This window comes from Typopeltis vanoorti, chromosome 16 (assembly GCF_054136105.1).
Source record: "Typopeltis vanoorti isolate ZY-2024b chromosome 16, IOZ_Tvanoo_1.0, whole genome shotgun sequence".
NCBI lineage: Eukaryota > Metazoa > Arthropoda > Arachnida > Uropygi > Thelyphonidae > Typopeltis > Typopeltis vanoorti.
The window spans coordinates 29,253,243-29,277,840 of record NC_143564.1 but is presented as its reverse complement, the minus strand read 5'-3'; the positions used below and the strand labels follow the sequence as shown (position 1 = coordinate 29,277,840).

General features: G+C 36.5%; 1 protein-coding gene across 1 annotated transcript in view; it reads left to right on the top strand.

Annotated features, from left to right (window-relative positions):
* Positions 1-24,598, top strand: part of LOC150097913 (TBCC domain-containing protein 1-like) — a 349,586-nt gene that overhangs the window by 312,445 nt on the left and 12,543 nt on the right. The window contains exon 16 of the mRNA XM_090406629.1: positions 12,844-12,993. Coding sequence (XP_090262755.1) covers positions 12,844-12,993 — 150 coding nt within the window. The remainder of the gene's footprint in view (positions 1-12,843; positions 12,994-24,598) is intronic.

Here is a 24,598-nt window from a genome sequence, read left to right as displayed (position 1 = left end):
CAATCTACAAATTTTCAATCTGTCTTCATAATCAGTATTCCACAATCCTGATATCATTTTTAACACACTCCTTTGTACTCTCTCCAATATATCAGAATCACAACGGAAACCAGGAGACCAGACCTGTGCACAATAGTTTAAGTGATGTCTTATGAAGGCCTTGTAAAGAGGCAAAATAACATCCTTATCTTTACGTGTGAACGTTCGCTACAGCATTGAAATTATCTTTTGAGTTGTATTCGCAATCTTTGTCACATGGCCACTGAACTTCAACTTCCTGTCTATTAACACTCTAAGATCCCTAGCCTAATGCCACCAATATAATATGACACTGGATATCTAATCATGCTGAAGTGAATGATATTAACTGACACTAATGTTCTACCATTTATAACTGGGTAACCAGTTTTCTCTCTGATCATTCACTACTGCCCTGTCGTATTGGATGGCTATTTTTTTGCTAATGCAGGAGTGACTGCTATGTCATAACATAATTCATGACTGTTTTATCACTTGCCCTCTTATATGTAAATGCCCTTAGACTTCAAACCCAGTCTAGAGTGTTTGAAGTCTTTCTTCTTCTTCTCATTTGACAAACTTTACAGTTTCCAAACATTCCAAGCTTCAGGATGTTCTACATACAGTCTTGAACACTGATCTCATATCATTGTTCATTGGAATAAGGACAAAATTCACCTTCAGTACTAATAAAACAGCCGTGCTTTCTTTCTCACAAAAACAAAGCTCCATTGTCCATATCTGTATTCAAGATTAAATTTCTTTTCTGGGGCTCCGCACCTCTTCTCTTTTCATTCAAACATTATTGACATAAAAATATAAGCGGTTTACGAATCAGTAATGTCCAGTGAAACTTGTTCTCATTTCCTTCTAGTGACACGATGCCTTATCTGTCCACTTGCTGAGTCAGTGCAAATCTTTGATAGAGGAATCAGAGATGATTCCTCTCGCAAAGACTTATTCTAACCACTGTCTCATAAACTGTTTCTGCTTTCTATCTTTTCTCCACTTTGGATATTGCAATTGGTGCTGTTTTGTTGTACTGACATTCATCATTCCTCTACTTTCCTCTAGGCTTATAATAAATTCAAGAATCACTGCTAACCCACTGAACATACTGCTTATCTTATTGCTCTTTAATTTCATCTATCCCTATTCGCTGAAAGAGCCTCCCTCTAGAAGTGTTTCCTAAGGATTGCAATCTTTAAGTATTCAAGAAGAATATTAATATACATTTATTCTCTTGAAACACCTCCTCCACAAATGCCACTATTGTATTATAAGTTTCACAACCTCTTGTTTGTGATTAAGATTAAGAAAGAAAAAATAATTATTATTGTTATTATTATCTGCAGACCTCCATAGATTCAAGAGACTCATTGTGTGAGGCCCTACTCTCACAAGTACAGCTCATCATACCTCAACTTAAATGCATTCACTGTCCCTGCACTCATTACACTCTCAGGCAATGCATTCCAATCACCCACTACTCTCCATGATAAAAATCTATAATAAATTTAGTTTAATCCTTTATCCAAGTGTAAGCAAACAAAGTTTGCACCTGAAAATATCTTCAGGACAGGTAAGGTGGTACATCCCTTGGCAAAATCCCTTGGATAAAGGATTAAACTAAATTTATTATAGTCTAACCAAGTGCAAAATAAACTTCCAACATCTTTCTCTAAATCCAGAGTAATTTAATAATAATGTGGTTCACTGGTTGGCAACTCGTATAAGTAAATAAGACCTCTCCATTCCTTCTGCCTTAGTATCACCACTCTGGCTCTGCCTCCCACTGACGAGACCTCAATAAAGGTCGAAACTGGTCTTGGTAGTGGCCCTTCCTGTAATGCATAGCAGTATACATGTCTGCAAGGAGATGTGGGACCTCACACAATGAGTCCCTTGAATCTATGGAGGTCTGCAGATAATAATAACAATAATAATTCTTTTTTCTTTCTTAATCTTAATCACAAACAAGAGGTTGTGGAACTTATAATACAATAGTGGCATTTGTGGAGGAGGTGTTTCAAGAGAATAAATGTATATTAATATTCTTCTTGAATACTTAAAGATTGTAATCCTTAGGAAACACTTCTAATAAGATAAGCAGCATGTTCAGTGGGTTAGCAGTGATTCTTGAATTTATTATAAGCCTAGAGAAAAGTAGAGGAATGATGAATGTCAGTACAACAAAACAGCACCAATTGCAATATCCAAAGTGGAGAAAAGATAGAAAGCAGAAACAAAAGAATTATTGTTATTATTATCTGCAGGCCTCCGTAGATTCAAGAGACTCATTGTGTGAGGTCCTACTCTCACATGTACAGCTCGTCATACCTCAAATTAAATGCATTCACTGTCCCTGCACTCATTACACTCTCAGGCAATGCATTCCACTCACCTACTACTCTCCATGCTAAAAATCTATAATAAATTTAGTTTAATCCTTTATCCAAGTGTAAGCAACAAAGTTTGCACCTGAAAATATCTTCAGGACTGAGGTAAGGTGGTACATCCCTTGGCAAAATCCCTTTTATCCCTTGGATAAAGGATTAAATTGTTTCTCTAGGTTACTGTATGTAATGTAACTCAGCTTGTCCTGTATATTTGTATATGCTCCAGATGATCTTAATATGAAGATCGAAACATCTGGAAATTAAAAGAGTTGTTTATAACACGGTTGTCAAGTCCATAATTTCTAAAATGAATGCTGATCACCGTGCAACACTAAAAGAAAGGATTATTTAATCATTGAAATGGCATCTTACATGCAGGAAAACCTGGTTCTTGTTGGAATCCTTAAACCAGCAGGACATCAATTCCTGATATTACATATTTTTTACTAAACATTTTTGTGTGTGTGTGTGTGTGTGTGTGTGTGTGTGTGTGTGTGTGTGTGTGTGTGTGTGTGTGTGTGTGTGTTGATATAAGTTCCTGTTGTATAAAGAAGTGCATAAATTTTACATTTACAGTGTATATAAATTTACAATTTATATTCAAATAGTGATGTGGGTAGATTTCAAAATAGGAATTTGTACAGTGGGACTTGCCTGTGCTCTGACAATCAAAAAAGTATTTGGAATTTTGAGTCATTGAGATTGCATCTTACATATAAGAAAACCTGGTTCTTGTTGGAATCTTAAAACCAGCAGGACATGAATTTCAGACATACATATTTTTACTACACATTTGTGTGTGTGTGTGTGTGTGTGTGTGTATATACAAAAAAAAAAAAAAACTGATAATTTCCTGTGTATTGAAGTGCATAATCAGTCCTGAAGATATTTTCAGGGGCAAACTTTGTTTGCTTACACTTGGATAAAGGATTAAACTAAATTTATTATAGTTTAACCAAGTGCAAAATAAACTTCCAACATCTTTCTCTAAATCCAGAATAATTTAATAATAAGGTGGTACACCGGTTGGCAACTTGTATAAGTAAATATGACCTCTCCATTGCTTCTACCTTAGTACCACCACTCTGGGTCTGCCTCCCACTGATGAGACCTCAATAAAGATCAAAACCAGTTTGGGTAGTGGCTCTTCCCTTAATGCATAGCAGTATACATGTCCACCAGGAGGTGTGCTTTGCATTATGGGAGATACTGATACAAGGAGTGATGAGAGCTTGGTCCACCTTTGCTGCAAGTTGCCAAAGGATGCACCACCTTACCTCAATCCTGAAGATATTTTCATGCATAAGCTTTGTTTGCTTACACTTGGATAAAGGATTAAACAAAATTTATTATAGTCTAACCAAGTGCAAAATAAACTTCCAATGATAGAAATCTACTCCTTATCCCCTTGCTCATACCCTTCTTATAGAGCTTCCAAGGATGCCTTCTCATTCTCCCTCTCTACAGATATTCTATGAAAAATCTCATCCATGTTAATCTGGTAATTACTCCTTACCAACTTATATGTCTCGATCATGTCTCCCCTCTTCTTTCTATCCACTAGGCTCTGTAATTTGCATTCTCTCCATCTGTTCTCATATTCCACATTCCAGAGACTAGAAACCAACTTAGTCAATCATCTCTGAACTCTCTCCAACATCTTATCATCCTTTTGAAAACTTGGCAACCAAATCTGTGCACAGTAATCCATATGTGGCCTTATCAATGTCTTGTACAATGGAATCAAAAATCCTTACTTCTACACGTCAGTGTTCTCCACATCATTCCCATAATCTGCTGTTATGTCCTCACAATTTTAGCAGAACGATCATGAAATTTCAAGTCCTTATCCACCATCATCTCCTCTACTTCTAAAATATACATACCAATCCTATACTCTGCATCTCATCTTTGCTTCTCAAATTTTAAAATCTTACACTTTGCAACATTAAACTGATATTCCCACACACTCACCCATTCAGAGGGTCTATTTAGATCCTTTTGCAAAGCTATAACATCTGCTCTACTTCTTATAACTCCCCCCCCCTCCAACAAAGTGGAACAACTGTCTATTACCATTTAAGCCCTTTCCAGTGTCATTTACAATGACAGCGGTCCCAAAACAGACCCCCCCTGGGGGCATACCACTAGTGTCTTTCCTCTTCTGGGATATTACTTCTCCATACACAACCTACTAATATCTATCAGTTAGCAAATCTCCAATCCAATGCACTAATCTACTTTCCAGCCTCATCTGTTCCAATTTAACTACTAGTTTGCTATGTAGCAGATTATCGAAAGCCTTTGCAAAATATAAATATATGCATCCCCATTGCCTTATATATTCGTCATCCTGTTATAATAAGCAGGTTGCTAAAACACGATCTTCCTTTAGCAAACCCATGCTGTCCATTAAAGAGAATTCTACTGCTTTCAATGCAGTTCTGAATTCTTAGCCCCTCACTAGCGTAAAATTGTGTATAGAAGGAAATTTATACAAAACACCTTATATACCAATTTTACTGGTAAACCAGATTCCAATAAAAATATTATTTAATTTTATAATTTAATAGTGAAAATTTAATGAATTGGAATTAATAAATTGTGAATAACTAAATATTGTAGCCTACAAATGTTTTGTAATAGAACAAAGGAAAATAAGTGTAAAATAATTTGTGTCTAAAAGAATCCTCTAGTCAGCGATTTCCAGACGGATTATTGTATTAAGTTATGACCTGGGGCAACTACCATCATGAAGGTCAACATTGCATGGGGATTTCCTGCCTTAATGCAATGACCGGAAAGGGTGGCGGGTGCAGAACATTGAAATACCCAGTGGCCGACAACGTAAGTGAACCCAAGGTCATCTGAGCCAGATAAATAGAGGGTCGCTGTGGCAAGTTGGACTTTTTCTTTTCAGGTTATTCATCTCACTAGTCAGCATTATGGTTCCTGGAGTTTGAGTTCTTTCTGGAGTGCTGGTCCCATTTTTGGGTCAGCGAGAAGTTACGAAGTCACGTGGAGTTCGACCGGAGGTTGCGATGGCAGCAGAGCTTTGCTAACATTGTGGGAGATGATTTGCGATCACCTTCGGAGACCTGCATTCCAGACAGAAAATGCCAAATGGATAAGAGAGTAATCAAAGTTAAGAAGAAAAGTTTAAATGAGATAACGTAGATTTACAATGGTGCAGCCCTTAGGATTTTAAAAGGAGATTTAATAAGAGGAAATAAGATATGATAAGAGATTCTAATAAGAGGAAATAAGATATGATAAGAGATTCTAATAAGAAGTTTAAGTAAGATAAACACATAGTGTTATAATGGCGCAGCCGACAGGATTTAATTCACTCAATTAATCGGTCAGAATTGTGAATTAAAGTGAGCAAGTTTTGGACTAGAATCAGGCAGTTATCAAGAAAAAATATTTTGTGTAATTTTGAAAATTTGAAAATTAATTCACAAGTACAGGAATCAATGACGTTGAGTTCTTCAGAACTATTAATCTTCAACAAGTTATTCCACAATTTTCCGGAGAGGAAACTACGACGTCTTAGCTATTTTTAGCTTCATCGAGGAACTGAGGAAGGTGGGTAGATGGACAGACGTCCAGCTTTTTATCTTACTAAAGAGCAAACTAGTGGGAAAGGTCAAAAGCTTCCTATATTCATCCCCAATTTTGAAGGATACCTTGAAATATTCAAAATTTAAGGAGACTTTGATTTCCCAGTTCTCCAAGTTAAGAAGTTTAGGCCGTAATATATGGAAATTGCAGAAATGTGCTCAAAAAGAAAAGGAGAATGTGACTGAGTTCTATAATAGGTTACTGACAATTGCCAATAGTCAGAGCATCTCTAATGAGGATTAACCTCACCTCGACTGGGCAGTGTTTCGTCAGTTTAGGCTAGGGGTGAAACAAGATTTGAAGGAAACCGCCTATAAGAAAAAATCATGAATCTTGAGGATTCGCGATTCCTTCTCTTTCCTTACCGTGAAAGAGAAGGAACAGATGCTCGGAGACATTCGTCCCACATCTACTACCAACTATATTGACGTGATTAAAGAGGCGAATAATTCAGCTTGCAAGAATAAGAATGAAAGGGAATCAAGCACTTGTAAGAGAAAGATCATTAAAAATCAAAAAGGATAGTGAGGGAGAAAGAGAAAGATCAGTCAACATTAATCGAATGACTGAAAATAAAATGAACATCATAAAAGTAGGGATAACTATCATGGAAGAAGTAAGTTCTATAGTTAAACAAGAAGTTGAAAAGCTGCAACAACCCTTCATGGACTGTCTTGATGCTGTTCTGAATCAACTGGCGGCAGTAACTGTAAAGACCTTGGAATCAACTATACCTCAAACAGAGAGGACTAATGAGATAATAAGACAAGAAGTTGAACGACTACAACAGCCAATGATGGACCGTTTAGATGCTGTTATGCAGAAGTTGGCGGCAGTAACAGCAAGGACCTTCGAAGTATCACCACCACAATCAGAGAGAGATGGTGAACATGAAGACAGAAGGGAGCCTCCCAGATATTTTAGTTGCAATAAAATTGGGCACATAACTTACAACTGTTTTAGTAACAAGAGATCCTCCAATAGAAATAATAGATATGAGTCGAAGTTTGGACACACTCCTCATATTTATGAAGGTAGACAGTGGGATCATGAACAACAGTGAAAGTCGAAAATGATAATTAAGGATAAGGTACAAGGTCTGCATTGTGACGTATTATTAGATACTGGTTCCCAGGCCTCTGTCATAACAGGAGATTATTTTCAAGGAATAAAATCCCGTGTATGGCGATGCATTTCTAATCTAAGAAAACCAATCAGACTATCGGGATTATCGACATCCAATGTTTATGTGAACAAAAATATACTTGCCTGAGTTTAAATTGTGTGTTTGGCAGGAGTTGTTGGTCCTCCCTAGGACATCTTACCCACACGTACAGATAATTTTAGGAACTAACTTTCTAGAGAAGTACAAGTTCTCATGCGACTTTTCTAGAAATTACATGTTCCTAATGGGAAATAAACGGTTTGGTAGAGGGAACTGAAGATTTGAAAATCGAGTTGAGAAATCTCATGAAGAAAGAAAGCAAAATAAAGGTAATGTCGGGCCAACTGAAAGGGGCAATGAAGTTTCTAGAAATAACCAGATTGATTCTGAAATAGCTTCAACTTCAAAAGTGAATAATCAATCTGAGACCTATCATATATCTAGCATTAAATTAGTAAATGACCAAGGTGAAACAGAAGAAAAATTAGGGGAGGATAGTCCGAGAACAATCGGAGTAAACTACATTGAAAAGATTAATAGATATAGAAGTTCCTATAACAGACCGAGATGGAACAGGCACAGAAAACAGGAAGTTGAGGTGCAATCTCAGCGACAATTTATTTTTGCAAACTTCCTCAGTTTTCTTTTTAATGTTTAGAAAAGCTATACGTGGGTTATTGTGTTGGAACTTGGAAATTGCTACAAAGGCTGCACACTTGCTAACAGTTTGTGCAAGCTTTATGAACAAAATTAATGGAGAATTAATTAGGTCCAAAACGTTAAAAGATAACAATGAAATTAGGTGTAACAAGTTTGTAGTCAAATTCTCTCCAGAAAATTTGCATGAAGGAAGTTGAAAAAAAATTTCTTAAAAAAAATTAAAAAAAAAACTATATAAAATTGTGTACACAAGGAAATTTATGTAAAACGCCTTATATACCGATTTTACTGGTAAACAAGATTCCAATAAAAATACTTGTGATTTAATAGTGAAAATTTTTATGTTTAATGAATTGGAATTAATAAATTGTGAATAACTGAATATTGTAGCCTACAAATGTTTTGTATTAGAACAAAGGAAAATAAGTGTAAAATAATTTGTGTCTAAAAGAATCCTCTAGTCAGCGATAATTCCAGACAGATTATCCTATTAAGTTATGACTGAGGCAACTACCATCACGAAGGTCAACATTGCACTGGAGTTTCTGCCTTAATGCAATGACCGGAAAAGGTGGCGGGTGCAGAACATCGAAATACCCAGGGGACGACAGTGTAAGCGAATCCAAGGTCATCGGAGCCAGATAAATAGAGGATTGCTGTGGCGAGTCAGGGGCTTTTTCGGGTTATTCATCTCGCTAGTCAGGCATGCGGTTCGTGGAGTTCGAATTCGTTCCGGAGTGTTTGTCCCGTTCTTAGGTCTGCAAGAAGGTACAAGGTCACGTGATGTTCCGACCTGAAGTTACGATGTACGCGGCGGCAGTTGAGTTTGCTAACATTGTAGGGGATGATTTGTGATTGCCTTCGGAGGCCTGAATTCCAGACAGAAAATGCTAAGAGAGCGATGTGACTAAGATTAGCGGTTTTAAAAGAAATTTGATGCTGTGTTTCCATGCCACAGTGTTCCTGATGCTCGCTGATAATAACGAGGGATCTCACATGCCCCAGAAAAGGTACCCGAGGTCAGTGCTAAAGACAAATGGTAACCGAAAGAGAGGATTTCAAGGATCATTCAGAGAAGTAAGTCCAGATTTATGTTCAAGTAAGATCTTTCCATTGTTTAACTTGTGAAAAAGATTGTGACGGTGTTTAATTAATTTTGTTTAGATAGGATACTTGAGGACTTTAGGCCAAATGTTGATATTTGAATTGTTTTGCCTTATGTGAGAGAAAGCCTAGTTTAGAAATTTAGGTAATATACATCTTGTGTTTATTGTTGTAACTATTGTTAAACTTGCAAATGTTTATCTGAGGATGATTTGAGTATATCTAGGTTAATGTTTTTTAGACACGTAGTCCTACTAGAAGTAATTTTGTTGAGGGACTAAATGTAAACGTATCTTTGAGTTATTATTTGAAGCATAGAAGCTAAATCTACTTGGATCTTATAATTGACCTTTTGTATATGTTATTAGTGATGAATAAATTGTTTTCTTGTTTATATAACTTGCCTGATTCATATTTCCAATGCACTACTCATTAAACTCGAGTCTGTGTGCCTTAAGGTATATATTGCCATGACTGTAGATTAGAAGTGTTCATCTGCTAGATTTAATTATGATTAAGAGAGGGAGGTTCCGTGTGTTTTTCTTTGGAGGGAGATTCGCCTCCCATCCATTTTGGTGGTGCAGCTAGAAATCAAACAAATTTGCCAAAATTCTGTTTAGAATAAACACCGGTAGATCAGACAAAGAGGTTGAGTCCAAACTGAGGCGATTTCTTTGTTGTGAGCTTTGCACATGTGATCTTCAATATTTGCAGCCAAACGGATAAGAGAGTAATCAAATTTATGAAGAATCACTAGCTTCTCCAACACATTGACCACAACCCCAGATAATCAGAATGGCCTGTAATTTGAAGCCTTAATCTTATCATCCCCTTTAGAAGCAGAACAATTTTGCCATCTTTCTACTCCTTAGGGACCTGGGCATCTAATACTCATGTTCAAAATGTACGAGCTATTGTTAACTCCCTGGAACATTTCCTCAAGACACACAGTGATATACCATCATGGTCTTGTTGACATCAAGTTTACTCAATTCCTCATATGCCTCCTGCTTAATCACCATCATTGGTTCCCCCCCCCCATTCTCACTGCTCTCAGGTTCTGCATTATATTATATATAATCACAAGGATGGAACTTTAATGAACTGCTCATTAGACACCTCTACTATATCCTCTTCAGTTTTTATCATTCTCCCATTATCACTGACCAACATCATCCTCCCATAATCATCCTTTCTTTACTGGCCACGTATCAAAAAAACTCCCTAGGACTTCTTTGCGTGTTATTTGCTAACTGCTGCTCATACTGCACTTTTGTTATCCTTACTGAGTCACCTTGTTTTCTCTTTGTACTCATATATAACTGATTATCTCCGCTTGTCTTGTGTCACCTCTACAATTCCTTTATCTTCCGGATTGCATGTTTCATCTCTTCAGTCATCCATTTTACATCTACCTTATTTAATCCCCCGACCTTTGGATGGAATACACTGAGTTATTGCCTCTGCCAGATTCTTTCCGAATAGAAACCAAGCAGCATTGATTTCCTTCCCATGCAATTCTCATATCATATATCGATATCGCTTCAAGCTGCCTCTTGAGTTTGCCATAATCACCTGCCTTATAGTTCCACATATAACACTTTCTCGTGATATGGCTGGCCAGCATACAAGTAATCACTTCATGGTCATTTCACCAACTGGAGGAAGATGTTACACTTCATTTACAACAATATCTTATGAGATAATCCAATCCATGACCCTCAATCCACTCTATAATGTCTGCTGAAAGTAGTTATTCCTTAAAAACTCAAAAAAATTCATTCTCTTTGGTTCCTGATGCTGTCTCTTCATTCCGGTCTATATTACCATAATTGAAATCACCCATAATGATCACCCTTTTCTTATTGGTGAGACCAATTTGTCTAAATATTTCCTTTCCCACTGCCTTCCACATTACTAGGTCTATAGCAAAAACTACTAGACCTTTCATCCTGTCAACTTCCACTTCATACCATACTTCTACAAACCACTATCAGATGGGCTCAACTCTGCCATCATCAGTAACACTCCTCCTCCCATTTTGCTTTAGTTGTTTTCATGAAAGACTAATATCCTTCAATCTAATCTTGATTCCTGTCAGAATGTCATCATCGTTCAACCATGTCTCACTTATACCAACAGTTTGTGGGAGAATGAACTCTATCCGCACTACAATTTCATTCCTTTTGTTTAGAATACTTCTAGCATATGTAAATATACACGCTAGCCCATTTCTGTTTCTGTAACAAGTTCCAATAATCCCACTTCTCAGATATGACTTCCACACACCCCTTACCATTCCTGTCTATCATCACTGATATTACCTCTCTCCTGACTTACATGTCATCCCCACATCCTTGACTATCTTAATCCTTTCTTGCACGTATTTACTCTTGAGACTATCATTTACACTTTTTCCACAGTGTCCCCCTGTCTACCTGACTTCTCCCATTTCCCTATCCACTCTATGTTCATTCTTATCTCTCGTGCCACTCACTTCTCCCTCGTGCCACTCACCTCTCCATCCACAAACTTGCCTACCTTACTCTCCTGTTCTTGCACAACATTTCTTGCTTCCTCAGCTCTTATATTCACTTCAGTCATTTTCTCTCATCTAGCCCATTTCTGTTTCTTGCAGCAACAGTTTCTCCAAATGACTTGCACCAAATTGATTCAAATGTAGCTGACCTCTTTTATACAGCTCTATCCATCCCACACATTCACAAAATGAATTCCTTTATACTCACACAACTCTGCTAGTATATATTCATAATCTTTGCTCACCTTCTCATCTCATCATCATACCTGGGCAACATGCTGACAACCTTACCTACCACACTGTTATCTTTCATTCTCTCCTTAACAGCCTCATAACATCTCTCTTTACATTCTTCTTGTTACAAGTCAAATCATTTGTGCCAATTACCACCAACTCTATTGCGCCCTTATTCCTCTTATTATTATTATGTGACACCTCCAGGGAGGCCAAAGACTCATCGAGGGAGAGTGTGCCAACAGCATCGAATGATAACCGTGCTCAAACTTGCTTAACTTTTTGCAGCCATTAGTAGCAGAGGCTCTACCAATCGACCATTTAATTTAATTAACCTTTGCTGGCTGCTTCAACTGCCCTGCTCATTCTGCCTTCCTGAAAACAGACCTTGTGCACCTTTTCACTCACTACACCTCTTATCATCAGATCTCCATACGTTGCCATTCTCAAATCATTTGATATTTCTCTCAAATCTTTTGTCCCATTCTTCTTCATATTTCCATGCAAATCCTTAATTCTCCTCAGTTCATTCCTCATACGTTTGATCTCTTGCCTCATCTTTACCAACCCTGCTTTCATATCTTCAATTAGTTTTTCAGTGCCATTTATGCAAATTGCATTTTCATTACTTTGCACATCCACTGTTTTACCACTCACTGCCACCGGCTCTCTTTACTGGTGCTAACTCGCTACTATCTATGCACACTGTCTTACCAATCAAACTATAAAACCAAATTAGAGCGATTATATGAGCTTAACAGAATACCTTCCTCCTCATTGGTTAACTTTATAATACAGGACATTGATTTGGTGAGATCTATCTTGTTTGAGAACTTATGATCTACATTAGCCTTAAATAGAATATATAATTTGTGAAATAGTGTCTTAATGTCAAATTTGATATTGACAAAAATGTCTTCTTTGTGTTCATAAAGAATATGTACATGATTATTTTTGTTAAAAAAAAGAAAAGAAAAAACATTTGTTTGTATAGTTGCATAATGAATCCAAAGTGGCATTTAAAGTGAGACCTCTATAGTGTTATGCAGTTATGTAATTTAACAAATCTTCCATTTTCTATCATTGTTTTTTTGATATAGGCTATTCCAGGAAAATTACCAGAGGCATATAAAGTAGCATTAAGAGAAAAGCAGCAGTTAGTAAAAATGTGGCATCATAAACTTAAATCAGCTAACCTTACTATACAACAAAAGGAACAGATACAGACAGCTGTTCAACAAAGATTTCAGGTATTTATTATATTATTGATCTTATTTCATTTTTGCTTATTTTTTATGACTCAAAAATTGAATTTATTATTTGTCACTTTTAAATTAATTTTTTTGTAATTATGACCACTTGGCAAGCAAAGGGTCATCCTTCAGTGATAACGATGTCACACTTCTTTTTTAGACTTGCTACTTCTCTCTCTCTTCTCCCTGCATCTCCATAGTGTCATAGCATGGTCTTGAGGTTGAAGTAACATTTATCTTTGGGCAGGAAAAGAAATGTGGTCTTTTCTTGGTTGAAGCCCTCTTAGGCTTTTCAGTTGAAGGTAAGCTAGGTGGTCTGATACAAAGGTGGCAAGATTTTTCCCCCCCCTTGCAAAAGACAGGAACACACACACGCACACACACCATTAATTGATTTCATAAGGGCATCTAACAGAATCCCCCCATGGAACTCGGTCACACAAATTAGAACAAATGAGGGTAGATGTGACACTGGTTATGTGGATAAGAGGGTGCTGCTGGACAGATATCCAAAAGTGGTCTTTGGAGGGTAGAATCAAGGAGAAAACAGGTGACTAGTGGTGTGTTACAAGGTTCAGTGCTGGGACCACTAGAAGTGGTCCCTGCACTGCTATACAAGACCCTGAAAGTTGAATAAAGGTGTAGTTAATAGGGATGTGAGGACTAGATTCTTTGCTTAGAGTTGTGATGAAAGGAATGGGTTGCCATTTGTAAGTGCTTTGTCTGTTAATGGGTTCAAGGAGAGATATGATACATTGTGTGGATTGTTTGGGTCTCTCATGATGAGTCTTTGGACTTCGTGGAGGTGCCTGTACAATAATATGCTGGCTAGCAATATTAGTTGCATCAGCTATACTTTTAATCCTCACTATCTATTGAAGAAAATTCAGAGTTTTGAACACATTTATTAAAAAAAGGATGCTCCGTATGTAAAGTTGGTTGATTAAAAGAAGCTTCCTATGAAGGATGAATAACAGTATAATTCACTTATATAAGTTACTGATCACGGCAGTGTTGAATTATGGTTCTCATCTTGGGTCACCCAGATTTTTAATGGATCTAAAATAATCAAAAGTATTTAGAGAAAATTTGTGAAGTGAGATTAGATCCTAGCATTTACAAGATTTTGCTGGTTACCTATAACCTTTTAAACTTTAGTAGTAGAAGAACAAAGTCACCATCTCATAATCTATCATTATTATTGCATGAGCACCTCCATGGAGTCCAATGGCTCATCACGTGAGACCCAAACTGTCCATGTAATATCAATCTTACCTCTCCTTGAATCCATTAACAAATAGGGCACTCACAACTGACTCTGGCAACCCATTCCATTCATTCACTCTCTAAGCAAAAAATCTAATCCTTACTAACCATGTTCTTTATAATAAAATTAGTTTAATCCTATTTCCAAGTGTGAGCAAACAAAGTTTGCGCCTGAAAGTATCTTCAGGACTGGGGTAAGGTGGTACAACACCAGGACAACTCGTTGCAAAGGTGGAGAAAGCTACCAACACTCCTATCTCAGTATTTCCTATAATGCAAAACACATCTCCTTGCGGATATGTCTAATGTTATTCATTAAGGGAAGGGCCACTACCCATATGGGTAGTGGCCCTTCCCTTAATGCATAGCACTGCACTACCCATATGGGTAGTGGCCCTTCCATTAATGCATAACACTGCACTACCCATATGGGTAGTGCCCCTTCCCTTAATGCATAATACTGCACTACCCATATGGGTAGTGGCCCTTCCCTTAATGCATAACATTAGACATATCTGCAAGGAGATGTGTTTTGCATTATAGGAAATACTGAGATAGGAGTGTTGGTAGCTTTCTCCACCTTTGCAATGAGTTTCCCTGGTGTTGTACCACCTTACCCCAGTCCTGAAGATACTTTCAGGTGCAAACTTTGTTTGTTCACACTTGGAAATAGGATTAAACTAATTTTATTATACTCTAACCAAGTGAAAAATAAACTTTCAATAACCATTCTCTTATACAATTTCCAGGGATGAACTCTTCCCTGTTCCTTCTTGCCAAGTGCTGAAATATTTCCCCTGTATTAATCCTATACAATCCTTTAAGCAACTTAAATGTTTCTATAATATTCCCCCTCTTTTTCATCTGACAACCAATTTTTGCAATCCATAAACCATCATTGTCCTCATAGGGGTGTATTCAACAGACCACTAACTATCTTGGTTACTTTCTCTGGATCCTCTCCACCACTTTCTTATCCCCAAGAAACCCAGATGTCCAGACCTTACCATAGTAATCCAGATGCAGTCATATCAAAGCTTTATAAAGTGAATGATAACACCATTATCTCTTCTTGTTAGCGTGCTCTTCAATAAAAAAATTATCCTGTGAGCCACCTGTCTATCTTGGGAATATATCCTCTAAATTTCATGTAATGCACCAAAAATCTGTAAAAATGCTTGATCTCTCTCTCTCATCTATGAGATAGTAATGGGACTCACTCCAGTTACTATCTCATAGGTGCTCTGTTTTCATCTTGTGCTACTTCTGGAGGTAATTTCATAAGTGGTGTTCCATTGTCTGGTAAATACATTTCTCCACTTTCCTTCAAGCCTATAAACACACTAGAAGCTTCTGGTCAGCATCTGTTCATTGTCTAATTTCAAACCCGTCATATTAACTACTGGTTCTTCTCTTTCATTCCATCTACCTCTATGCATCGGAACAGTCTTCTCCTGACAGTTTTCTCTAAGGACTACAACCTCCATTCTTTCAAAAAATTATCAGCAAGTTCATCCTTTCTTCTTGACCACATGCCCACACATGGCATGGATGTGCTGCATATTGGTTTGATAGTATAAAAAAAAGGGGGGGGGGAGAAGAAATATAATTGATGTTGATTTAATTCACAGATCATATAACATATTTAGCAGAATTCTTTTTCTCTTGGCTTGAACCAGGTTCTATTTTGGAGCATGTGAAAATAAAATTACACATCTTATACTTGAAGTTCATATTTTACAGTTAGAGTGGAGACTGTATGGAATGGCAATCAACAGTGAGTTGTGTATTCTGAAAATCTAAATGGTTTTAGAAATTAGATAAATGTTATGGTTTGTAATCAATACATTGCTAACATTGATAATAGTACAAATATAGTGACCAAGGATGGAAAGTAGATTTATTTCATTTGCTTCTCTCCTTTGGAAGTAAGTGAATTTCATCACCCATGTGAGACTTACCCTGCTTATTGGAAGCCTAATCTGGTTGGCTGATTGGATGGCTTATCTGGTTTTTAGCCAACAAGCTGCTGGCTGAAATTCCACTGTGGATATGCATGTTTATGAATGCCTTTAAGTGATAGATGAATTTCATCACCCTGTGTGAGACAGTGTTTGTGTGACATGTTCCAACATAAAGATGTGCAGAAATTCACATGAAAATAATATACAATATTCTATAAGAATAAAATATAAAAATAAATAAATACAAATAAGAAAAGTCGTTGACTGTGTTATTGTTGATAGCAATATTTTAATGCTGACAAGGACACAAGACTATGCAGAGGATTTGAAATAGGTGATGATCTCCCTTTAGTTTTTAGCAGGATAAAATTGTTATCTTATTGAAAAGTGTGTTAGAAAATTTTCAAAAGGATCAAGGTTGAGAAACTTTCAGAGATGAATTGTAGTCCCAAATACACAAATATTCAAGAAAAAATTATAACATTTAAAAAAAAAAAAAAAAAAGAAACAAACCTTAGAGATTCTTTGGCAGATTCTGAAGAAATCACTGATTGTTTTAGCCACAGAGGTATATATTATGAGGTTGTCTGCAAGGATAGAAAAACCATAACTCCATGGTTGACTCAGGCAATTAGAGGCAGTGAAGGAAATTTAGAAAGTTACTGGCAAGTAAGTCAACATGTGCTCAATGAGAATACAGAGAAAAATGTAAGAAAGCAAAGTGTAAAACTGGCTAAACAAAAGTCATGGGATTTCTTTGATAAGAACATAGAAAATAAATATCAGGAAGTTGGAAAAATATTCTGGTGGCTATTGAAAAAGCTTAGAAATGGAGGAAAGAGTATTGTAAAAGGAACCAGAGATGATAAAGTAACATGAAAACTGAAGATAAAGATATTCTAGATGTCTGGAGTAAGCCATTCACAACCTCACGTACTCTGGCATTACAACAATGTCGAGTGGAGGGACTAATGTGACTTTTATCCCTCCTTTGCATGATCAGACTGCTGATCATGCAAAGATCCAGTTTCATGATCTTTGCATGATCTACTGCGATCTTATTACAGAAATAATCCTTATTGGAATGGAAACTTTCATTCCTCACTCTGTTCAAATTTCCCATCCCATATCTAAACCATAGTTCTCCATGAGTTTGCCAGGGTGGTCTGAGAAAGCAAACGGCCCATCACAAGTGGCTTGAGACCAAAAACACCAGCTTCCTACAGAGCCTAGACAGTTGCCCATAACACTTGCAAAACCATCATTAAAAGGACAAAGTCTAAAATCAGCAAGGATAAATGTAAAAAACTTGCTTCTCTGTGCCACGAGCAGTCACACATTTTGCTCCTTTGTCGAAAGCTATTTGGCACAACTTTTGTCCATCTGTGATACCTCCTCTTTTCACCCTAATGTAGTATTTTATCACCACCTAAAGACAAGGCTTGGCTTCATTCTTCTAGTCTAATTCCTCCGTTGATGACCATGTCAAATTATTTCCTTCTTTGCCTGGAACATATATCTCGTGTTTCCTGTGACCTTCTGCCAGAAAGACAGAAGAATCTTGAATAACTTGGAAACCAAAAAGGCAGCTGGTCCTGATGGAATCCCACCCATTGTGCTCAAGAGATGTGCTCCTTATATCATTTATACACTAAATTGCTGGTATCCATCCTACATCATGGAAGCAAACTCATATACAGTCAGTCTCCCCCCCCCCCGCAATAGGTGATGTGTCTACCATCAAGCTATCAGACCTATTGCTCTCACCTCAATTTTGCCCATAGTAATGGAGAAAGTTATCAACAGTCAACTTCAATACTTGGAAAACTGCATTCTAATCGGTGACCATGAGTATGGATTTCACCAATCTAGATTCACAGGAAATCTCCTGGTCTACATCACACTCCTCTAGACTCATTCCACAGAAACCTGTCCTATTGCACTTGACATCTCCAAGGCTTTTGATAGGGTCTGCCATTGTGAATTTCTCAAAAAATTACGATTGTAAGGCTGCCTTCATCCTTATGTAATTGGATTGCTAGTTTTCTCTCAGATCAATCCCTGTGTAATGGAGGATAGTGTTCTCTCCCTTCCCTCAGATTTTCCTGTTAATGTCAGTGTACCTGTCATTTCACCCACCTTCCTGATTTATATAAATGACCTGCTCTCCTCAACTGCAACCCCCCCCCCCATTCATAGTTTTACTGATGATAGCATTCTCCACTCATCCTGCTCATATGACAAGCCTTGTAGTGCTCAAACATCTCAAACTTCAAGATCATCTTGTAATAAGTGTCCTGAACACTGATCTCAGCAGTATCCTTGACTCGGAGTATAAACAGTCTAGTCAACTTCAATGCTTCCAAAATACAGTTTTTCTTATTACTTACTATTACAATAATGGAATTAAGTCACATAAAATATCCTTTATCCATAGAATTTTTGCCGGAGTATCACAGGCATTATCAGTACAGGTACAAAATGTTTTTGAATAAATATATATATATATATATATATATCTATATATATACATGTGTGTCTATACAATTACAAGTTAGGTAAGATTTGCTGATTTATAGAGTACTATCTCCCACAAGGGGGGGGGGGGGGGGGAGGAAAGATGTAGACTATTGCAACTGTTTAGGTTAGGGGAGTGAGGTAACGTTTCACATGTTTCTTTGCAAAGCCGTACCAGTAGGAACCGACTTTTCAAGAAAAAAACTAGTATCATACTCTGTTAAATTTATTAACAATATACAAAAAGGGTAAATAATTAACAATATTTCAACTTATATCAAATTTATTTACAGAAAAATTTATTTACCATCATCATCATCATCATCATCATCAAATTCCTGACATGTACCCTAAAGAGGTGAACAGGATATGATATTACTACATTAAAAATTTACATCATTACTAACTTCCTATCTACAATTTTCCTCCAAATCAGTCTGTTACTTGTCAAGTCTCCAACATTATCAAATCGTATATTTCTATCGTCTAAGGCACTTTGTACAGTATCAATCCACTTGTATCTTGGTCTTCCTCTGGGTCGTTTTCCTGGCAAAGAACACTTGTTTTGCTAATCTTTCCTGGCCCATTCTGTTTAGATGACCATACCACCTGAGATTAGCTCTGCTAACACATTCCTGGATGCTGACAATGTCAAATTCTTTCCTAATATCCTCGTTTTTAATATGATATTGCTATTGATGCCATCTGTTCACACCTCTAATCTTTCTCAGGACTCTCATATCTGCGGTCTCTACTCTTTGGTCAAGTGTTTTACTTCTGACCCAGCTCTCAGATCCATAAGTTAAAACTGGTTTGAACGCTGTCTTGTATAAGCTAATTTAGTGTTCCGACTAATTTCTCTCTTATTCCATATGAATTTATTCAATTGACTTTCTACCACACCAGCTTTCTTGATTCTGTTGTCTATTTCCATATTTAATTTACCATCTTCAGTAAAAATCGTGCCAAAGTAGCTGAAATGTTTTACTTGTTCCACAGGTTTCCCGTTCACAACACAGTTGATATTTTCAACAATTCAACCTATTTTCATTGTCCTTTCTCTTTTTAATGCTGACCTTCATACCATATCTATTATAAAAGTTATTCGATTTAGTCAGGGAATCTTGCAAACATGTAGCGGATTTCTTTAGAAGTATAACATCATCCGCATAAAGCAAAGAGCTGACATTAACATCTCCAATTCTGATATCATGTTTAATACCACCTTCCTTCATAATGTGATCCATATAGATAATGAATAACAGAGGGGATAATGTACATTTTTGTCTCACACCAGATTTAACATTAAACCATCTTCCTGTACTTCCTTCAATTCTAACTGCTAACTTACAACTAAAATAAAGACTAAGTATTACTTGATATAATGTCCCATTGACCATGTAACTGTAGCGTAGTGAATAGCTTCTCTCTTGGTACCTTGTCATATGCCTTTTCCGGATCGGCAAAACTTAAATACAGATCTTTGTTATATTCCCATGCTTTCTCAACAATTTGTTGTAAAGTGAAGATCTGATCCTGACAGACTCTATTTGGCCTGAATCCAGTTTATTCTTCACCAAGCTTTTCTTCCACAATTCCTCTCAACCGTTTCTCAAGTATACTTGCATAGATCTTGCCAGGAACACTCAGTAGGGAAATACCTCTGTAATTCTCACATTCAGTTTTATTTCCCTTTTTATATATGGGTACTATTAGAGCTCTACTCCAATCATCAGGATTTCGTCCCTCTCTCCAAGTTTTCTGAACGATGCAGTGCAGCCACTGCACCACTTTTATACCATACTTCAGCATTTCTGGTCGAATAGCATCTACTCCTGCTGCCTTTCCACATTTCAAGCCTTTGATGGCTTTTTCTACTTCAAGTATAGATATGTATTACTGACTGCATGCCTGGTCAGTGATTTTTATCACTGTGCTGTCATTACTGCTTGTTTCATTTAGCAGTTTTTCAAAGTAATTACTCCATACTTCAAGGATATCTTTTTCTCCTCTTTTTCATGTCACCTTTATCATCTCTAACTCCTTTTACAGCATTCTTTCCTCCATTTCTAAGCTTCTTTAACAACCTCCAGAATATCTTACCACCTTCTTGATATTTATTTTCTATATTCTTGCCAAAGTCCTCCCATGACTTTTGTTTACCTAGTTTTACACAGTGTTTAGCTTTCTTACATTTGTCTCTGTATTCTCGAAGAGCAAAAGCTGACTTATTTGCCAGGAACTTTTGATATGCTTTCTTCTTTTCCTTCACTGCCTCTTTAACTTCCTGTGTCCAACATGGAGTTCTGATTTTTCTATCCTTGCACACAACTTCACCACATGCCTCTCAGACTGAATCAATCAGGGTTTTCTTCAAGGCTTGCCACTGAATTTCCAAGGTTTGGTTCCTGTTCTGAAACTTTTTCATTTTTTCTTCAAATAATCTTTGTGTATTTTAGTCTACAGTTCACATCTGAGAGCTGCTCATCTTTTATTCGCTTTAAAACTTTCTTATATGTTATTCTTTTCAATATGAAATTCAATTTTATCCTGCTTAAGACTAAATAGTGATCACTTCCAATTTCAAATCCTCTGTACACTCTGGTGTCCTGCACCAGGAAGAAAACATCAATATCAATAATAACATAGTCAACGAGACTTTTCTTATTCCTTGCCTCTTCTCTCCATGTGAATTTGTGCATATTTTTATGTTGGAACATGGGGTTAGTAATAGCCCATCCATGTCCTCAGCAGAAATCCAACAGGTATTTGCCATTATTATTAGCTTTGCTCTTTTCTCCAAATTTTCCCAAAATATTTTTGTATGTCTGACAATCATTTCCTATTCTGCTATTTAGATCCCCAACAAGGACCAACTTTTCCTTTTTCATTGTGTCAGTTGCTTTTTCTAAAGCCTCAAAAAACTCCTCCACTTTTACCTTAGTAGAACCTTCTGTGTGACCATAGGCACAAATAAGTCTCATTGTCCAATTATTCCCCATTCTGATATTTGCCCACCTCACTCTATTTGAGACTGCCTGCCATTCAAGAAGATTAACCTCGTATTTAGTGTTGAATACTATGGCTACTCCTTGTTTTCCTTGATTGTATTTGCCTGAATATAACATTTTGTATTTATTGCTCAGAAAGATCTCACCAGTTTTTGTCTTTTTTGTTTCAGTTGCCCCTATTATGTCGATCTGGTACTTATCTAATTCCTTAGCTAGCTCCATTTCTTTGCCATTCAGGCTTTTTTTGTTGATGGTACTGATCTTTAACTCTGGTGATGTTGAGTTGGGGTGTGTTTTCAGATTTGTTCCAGTAGCTGACTTTTCGCTGTTCGCCCTGGTTCCCTGGCGTAAACAAGGGGGCCTTGTTTAACCGGCATGAAATTTTGTCATGTTGCACCATCATTTTCTATACTGGTTTAAGCCAATAAGAATACAATTTGGTCGGCTAAATCCCAAATTTTCAGCCCAATCCTCGTTCGGTCCATATCCAGGTAGATCTCGTTGTGCACCCTGTTGGGTGCACCATGAGAAGGTGAGGATTGGACATTAGTCAGAAGCCCTGGTCGGTTCACCGCATACCTTTAAAGGCTATGTGGAGGTCTCCTCTCAGTTATACAGCTTTGACCCTTAAGCATCCCAAAAAAAAAAAAAAATTATTTACAAAAGAAAATAGATAGGTAACTACATAATTAAAATTTAATTTTCACTGTCTGAATGTATGAAAAGTTCATTGTACTCTGGTTCTGTAATTTCTTCCAGTATATCATCAAATTGTATTCGTTTTCTCCATCAGATTTAGCGTCAATTTCATCATCATTGTAAACAAAATCATCTTCTGAGCCATCTAATTTGTTAGATATAGCACATTTTTTGAAAGATGTTATTACTGTATCTGGTTTTATTTCATCCCATGCTTTTGCTACCCATTCACACATAGTTACCAAATGCGCATGTCGCATTTGTCCTCCTTTTGTGTAACTTTTCTCTCCTTCTTGCATCCATGCATTCCACTGTTTTCATAAACTGTCTTTAAATGGCTTGTTTATACAATCATCCAACGGTTGCACTAGTGAAGTTAACCCACTTGGAATCACTGCCATATTGGTATTATTCTCTCTTAATAAAGATTTTGTCTCTCCGTTAAATGGGATTTGAACATGTCCCACACTAAAAGACTGTTTGGATTTTTTAATGCACCTTGTCATGTATTCCAAATATTTTTTATCCACAACTTAACTCCTGCTTCGTCCATCCAACCATTCTCATGAGCATGGACAAAAATGTTTCTTGGAATTTTGATCTTTGGCATTGTTTTTCTTTTAAAAATTATCATAGGTTTTAATTTATTACCATCAGCCATACAAGCAAGTACAACTGTGAAACAGCTTTTTTCATGTCCAGTTGTTTTTAAAGAAATAGTTTTACTTCCTTTCAATTCTATTGTTCTATTCCTGATCATGTCAAACATAACTGGAGTTTCATCCATATTTTCGATTTGAGACAATAAATAATATTTTTGCTTTCTTAGCAAAAATATTATTTATTTTTGAATTAACTTCTTAATTAATAACTTAATTTTGAATTAACTTCTTAATTAATAACTTATCATCCAAATCCTTTGGCAGCTTCTGTGCGATTTTCGTTTTTAGTCGAAGCACTAAATTTTTCCTTTCCATAAACCAGCTACACCAACTCACTGTAGCTTTGAAGTTTTCGCTGTCCTTTTTATTTGTTTTGCCCCACTTCGAAGCAAATAAATGAATATTGTTTCTCTGTATAATGAGTCCATTTTGGCGATTTTCTAGAACCCAATCTGCAACATTATGTTCCAGAATAGGCCACTTACAAATTCCTTTCTGTAATGCGCACTTATTTTTTGGCATTTTCATTATTAAAGTTTTATTTTTTTCTCCAATCGCAAACTAGTTTTTCGTTTACTCCGAACTGACATGCAGCAACACGGTTAGTATTTTCTTTTGCAAATTTAATCACTTTGCACTTAAAACTCGCATCATATTTCATTCTTTTAAAAGGAGCCATTGCACTTTAGTTCGCTATTGGTCAGCTGGTCAATACAAAATAAAATTTCTTTTGTCAACTAGGTATTTTATATCTTTTGCTAAAACAAAGAATGGAAGGACTAAAAAAGGCAGTTATGATCCTAGTGGTTGATGCCTGTATAAAAATTTTACTTAAAAACTGTCATAATTTTTATTTTTAAAGAAATTTTTTGAGTCTACTTATACGACGAGTATACTATAAAAACTCAAATAAACTAAAAAAATATCAATAGCGACTTATACGAAAAGTCGACTTGTATGCTGGAATATACGGTATATATATATATATATATATATATATATACCGTATATATATTGCTTTGTTAGTTCCTTAGTGCACATACCATATCTTTATGTTCCCGAAGATGGCAATGTGACATTGCCGAAATATAGAAGTGATTCATTAAAGTTATCTTTAATTAATTTACTTTATATGCTTTGTCAATTCCGTAAATTAATTACCAGTTATATATCATCATCATCATCATCAAATTCCTGCCATGTACCCTCAAGGGGTGTACAGGATATGACAGTACTACATGAAAAAATTAAATCATTACCAACTTCCTATCTACAATTTTCCTCCAAATCAGTCTGTTACTTGTCAAGACTCCAACATTATCAGATCTTATATTTCTATCGTCTAAGGCACTTTGTACCGTATCAATCCACCTATATCTTGGTCTTCCTCTGGGTCGTTTTCCTGCCAACCTGGCAGAGAACACTTGTTTTGCTAATCTTTCCTCTCCCATTCTATTTAAGTGACCATACCATCTGAGATTAG